Here is a 5,105-nt window from a genome sequence, read left to right on the forward strand (position 1 = left end):
CAGACACGGGCAAGTAAAAAGAGACACTCGGACAGTATTCACAAACGTCAATAAAAAAAAAAGAAACAATAAAAGCAAATAACCCCAAAGTAAAAAAATATCTTTCCCTGTCTTTCCTCCATGCCTTTTACCACATTCAGTATATGTCCCCATCCCCAAGGCCCTGCCCCGCCATCCCGGGGCACTGACTGGCCCTGGTTCCCCTCACTGGGCCTGATCTTGACCCTCACCTGTCATCACCAGGGCCCGGCCATCGGTGGCTTGCCCTCAGACCTACCTCATCACCGTGATACTTCCCTATGATCAGGACTCTTGGTTGGACCTGGCCACCATCTGTGGGTCTGTCCAGCTCTTCACATGGGTGTGTGGGGCTGAGCCCTGCTGGCTCTCGCATCCCCTCAGCTCCCAGCTCATCTTCCCCTAGGGAGCAGCCCCACTTTTAGTGCTCTCTGAAAAAAACATTTCACACATAGTATAGGCATTCAGTACTTCTTTGCTGGTAAAACTGGCTTTTTCTTTGCGTGAAAGTAAATCAAATAGGAGTATTGCATAAGGCGTGATTTTATGAACTCCTTTTGCCTGCCCCATAGCCCAAATGTATTTTTCACAGCGTTTACTGTAAAGACTCAATTCCTTATCTCTGAAACCTACAAACATCCTAGCGATTTCATGAGTCTTTGCTTGGTAATGGAATAAGAAATGAGGCTCCCAACCCGAATGATTACTTGGGAACATTTTCCCATGCGGTCTTGTTTAAAAGACAAAAACCCTCCTGTTTTCTCCCTTACACACCCAGTTCCTCATCGGGAAAAATGTCTAAATCGGGTGTACTGTTCAGCTCACTGTAAGTGAGCCTTGGCAAACCATTCACAGTAGCTGTCAAGCAAAGTGAGACACAAATGTAAAAGATGTCTCCGGCATCTCTTTTAGTAGAAAGACCAGGACACTCTCCACTGAGCATGGATCCGGCTCTGCCACATATCATTTTCAGCAAAGATGCAGTAGCCTTACACATTCACCAGGTGACCTGCAGTACCTAAGGTTGTCCCAAGAGCGCTGCATGGGCAAATTCTTCCACCTCTGCAAAAAATTTGTGTAGACTGAAGGAGGGATCTGTGCCAGTATGCAGTTCTGCCCACACAGAGCTGGCTGCAAGGGCAGGGCTGCAGTTCCCTATGCCAGGAGGGGAACGTCCTGACAGCTACAACCACCTTTTCTTAAATGCCTGCACAGATGAGTGCAAATGCAGTAATCTATCAAGGGGGACGAGGAAGAGGGTGCACATTTTCTTCTCTGAACAAAAGTACTTTGACTTTTAGTTTGGCGCTGCAGAAATGTTCCCAGTCCTATAGCAGCAAGATTTGGAGGGCAGGTTTGCAGGCCTGCACCTTTCAGAAAAAAATAGTAATTGTAATTTGGTAGAGAAGGGATGCAAAGAGGCGGGAGTGAATGGAAAAGAAAGAGGTTCGCATGTTCTTGGGCAGAAATGGAGATTAAAATAACCATTAAAAAAGTCTTTAACATGATGGATCTAGGGTTAATTGGGAGTTTTGCTGGAGTCAAGAGCAGCCCTGTAAATGTGGAGCATTTCAGTTTGTTAATTGGAGCAGGGAAGGTGCTAGAGCACTCTTCTGCGATTTTCTGTCACTAAGTGATGCCAGTAGCTCAGCTGCTCAGATGGTTCTACTTGATGGCACATCACAATTTTCTTAAAGCGAGAAACGGAGAAACTAATCCTTTCTGGAAAAAACGTCTGCTCTGAATGAAGCTCCTCCAGCTGAATTTTTAATTTGGCAAGGCACAGTCCTATGAATACATCCTCCAGTTTAATGAACGAAATGCTCTCTGAAACATTATAGATCTGACTAGCAACGTCAGTGGATAAAACATAGCCAGTCCCGGAACAAAACGGCGGATAGGTCTTTCCAGGATACTCTTCTCTGCTCACATACCACTTACTCCCTCTTCTCCGAATGGGGTACTCCTGCAGTTTTAAAAAGCCTGTGAAGAATCTAGTGGTCCTCTTTTTCCTTAGAAGAAGCTCAGTGAGGTAAAAAACATTGACAAACACATCTGTGTCAGTTTTCATCACAAAGCTGGACTGGTAACAAAATCTGTGAATCCATTCAATTCCCATCATGGTCTTCAAAGTCAAATTGTAATACGTGTCTGTAAAATTCTTTTGAATAATGTCTTTGTACTTTTGGCTTTCAGCAGCGATATCAGCCTGCTGGTTGAGATTCACAGTGCTTCCCAGGAGGAAATATGTCACCAGGCGCTTGCCAGCGACTGTTCTCTCCTTCCCCCAGGTTTGCCGGATGGCCATCCTGGCATCAACACGGTGGTACGAGGATGTCACAAGCAGGACAAGGAAAGGTGGGTTCTTATGGCAGTCTATATCCGGGAGCTGCAAGAAGTTTCCTCCGATTCTCCTAAAAGTCTCTATAGGGAGTATGTAACCTTGGCTGTTTTCACAGGATATACAGAATTCAGTCAAACTGTTGTAAAAAACCCAGAAGCTAGCACAGCTGAGCCCTATAAGGCAAACAAACAGCCTGAATTTTCTGAAATCCATCTGAAAGAAACAAGAAGGAACAGCACATTAAAAAAAAAAAAAAAATCCAGTTCCTTTCAGTGCTGCATACCAATCTCCCTGCATAGGGATTTAAAGCCAGGTCGTCTCTAATTGAAAGCCACCTATTTCAGGGCACTCGCCCACGCACATTTCTCTTAGTATCATTCCCACAAGATATTCTGCTGGCAATCAAATTCACACTCCTACTTGCTTGAATCTGCCCCCCAAGCCAGCATATTCTCAGAAATCTACACGAGCATGTCCACTGATACCAGGTTACCCTGGCTGATGCTTCAGACCTCCTCCCCACTTTCAGCATCTTACAAACCACGACTTAGACCCACCAGGGCTTGCACGAGCCAGAGAGTGGAGAAGCAGCAGATATGTGCCCATGCCAGAAGACAAAGAATAACAGCAATAGTTTTTCTTTAAATACCATGTTTCTCCATTTGTTTGAAAAGTGCCTGTGTCCCAGAGCCAGCAAGTACTGTCCAACTGGCAGACCCAGCCAGGCTCCTCCCATCTTCATCTTCTTTGCGTCCTGTGGGGCTCTTGCACCGACCCAGAAACTGCTCCCGATCTTTTTGCTGGAGGGGCCATGAGTCACATATTTGACATTGGGTCAGCTGCTCAGAAAAAAAACAACAGTGGGTCAGATTATTTGGATGTTTCAGCTTTTGCAGAGTTTAGGTGACTCAGTAGGGCATGCGGAACCGAGAAGGGGGTTGTCCATACCCCCCTCTCCTTTCTAGGCGAAAGAGATCCAAACAGTAACAACGATGTTCATTCATTCATCCTTGTAATAGATTAACGTGCTGCATATCTGGTTACAAATCTAGTATAAATTTTGAGAGAGAGAAAAATTATCAAAGCAAACCCAAAAAGGTTACAGTGCCAACAAAATTACACATCTCCATAAATTAACCTGGTGAGAAGACTATAATGCTTCAGTTACTCATTCCATTAACCCGCAGGCCCACCAACTACTATTTTAGAGCACGAGGATGGGGGGACTTTTATCAGGGGAAGGGCATTCCCTTCCGCTTCCCCCCTTCTTAACAAAGAATTGGATCTGGCTTCCCATCTAAAAATACAGTAAACCAAGTTTACAATCCCCAGAGCTGTAGATTTCATGGAAATTTGATTTCTGCCTTCCGACCAGGAATGTTCTGCCTAGACTCCCTAAAACCACATTAGTGCCCTCCTTTTGCTCAAATTCCCCTTTCCAAGCAATGAAAAGGTTTTGCGTTGCAGGCTTAAGTTCATTTTAAAGTCCAGCCAGGTGTTCCTGGGACCAAATCCAGCTCATTTTACCCATAAGAATAGCCCCATTAACTTCAGTCGGTATTCTCAAAAGCATGAAACAAGTAGGACTGGAGTCCTGGTTTACTGATATTCCTCCCACAGTGAAATGCATTTTTGCAATGATTCACTAATGAATTTTGAAAATATTTCAAATGTTCACATTTCTTCTGCCACTTATATTTAAGTTAACTTTATCTTTAAATAGAGTATTCCTCAGATCTGTTTTCTTGTATGTATAGCTCACAGTATTCTTGCGATTAACTTAAAAATTGCTTTAATTAAATACATGTGTAAAATTGTGTGAGAATATACATATGCATACATATACACACACACACACACAAGATTATACGAAAATCTGCTCTGCATCTGTTCTCATGTTCTTCAGTGGTCTGGGAGGAACCACATGAATATCCTGAAAATAGTGTTTTCAGGAAAGGATGATGTTCTGAGGTTGACAACAGAGCTGCAAAAGAGGTTCGCTCCTGTCACCAGTTCTCACGAGACTGTTTGAGGGTCTGACATTTCTCTGTCACAGGAATCCCAGAACATGTACAAACAAAAGTCCTTCAGATACTGAAGAAAGTAATTGAGAGCATAATTTTCTATTAAAACCCATTAAAACCTTTTCAGAAATACTCAAGAGCAAGAAACCATAACCATAATATACTCATTTTACCAGATTTCAGTAGAATCAGATTAATGTGACTTGACCATATTTACTTCTTACTTGTTTCTGGGTTTGGGCACCAGTAACAGATCTAATAAAAAATTGGAAAGGTCCCTGTTCTGGACGGCCGGGAGAGCAGCCTCCCAGCATATGTTCTGGCATGTACTTACCATACTGCCTATCCAGAGCCAGACTGCCTTCCTTTTTCAGTCCATGTATGAAGCAGAATACCTTATACAGATATATAAACACACACACACATGCCCGGGCAATGCAAACGTTTGTAAATTTACGTAAATTGTAGAACATATTTTATAAATTTTGCAACTCACACATATGTACATGTCTCGTTTCACAGCAGGTCCCTGCCTACTGCCAATGGGTAGGCAGTGGCCTTGATAAGAAACGCAAACTTCCCGGAGCAAAGTCTCATTTGGTTCTGACTGTGTGAAAGCTGGAAAACACTAGCTTTTGTCATCGGTTTAATCACCAAAAGCAAATCCGGGTTTGTCTAGAACTGGTAGGAAGGACACCAAGTTGGGCGGGAGTGTTGAT

General features: G+C 43.5%; 1 protein-coding gene across 1 annotated transcript; it reads right to left on the bottom strand.

Annotated features, from left to right (window-relative positions):
- Positions 1-1,618: 1,618 nt before the first annotated feature.
- Positions 1,619-3,104, bottom strand: B3GALT5 (UDP-Gal:betaGlcNAc beta 1,3-galactosyltransferase, polypeptide 5). The gene is made up of 2 exons (XM_009580899.1): positions 3,012-3,104; positions 1,619-2,575 (listed from the first exon to the last, which is right to left on the bottom strand). The coding sequence occupies exons 1-2, from the start codon at positions 3,102-3,104 to the stop codon at positions 1,619-1,621; spliced, it is 1,050 nt and encodes a 349-aa protein (XP_009579194.1).
- Between the last annotated feature and the right edge of the window lie 2,001 nt (positions 3,105-5,105).

The sequence above is a fragment of the Fulmarus glacialis genome, unplaced genomic scaffold (assembly GCF_000690835.1).
Source record: "Fulmarus glacialis isolate BGI_N327 unplaced genomic scaffold, ASM69083v1 scaffold47236, whole genome shotgun sequence".
NCBI lineage: Eukaryota > Metazoa > Chordata > Aves > Procellariiformes > Procellariidae > Fulmarus > Fulmarus glacialis.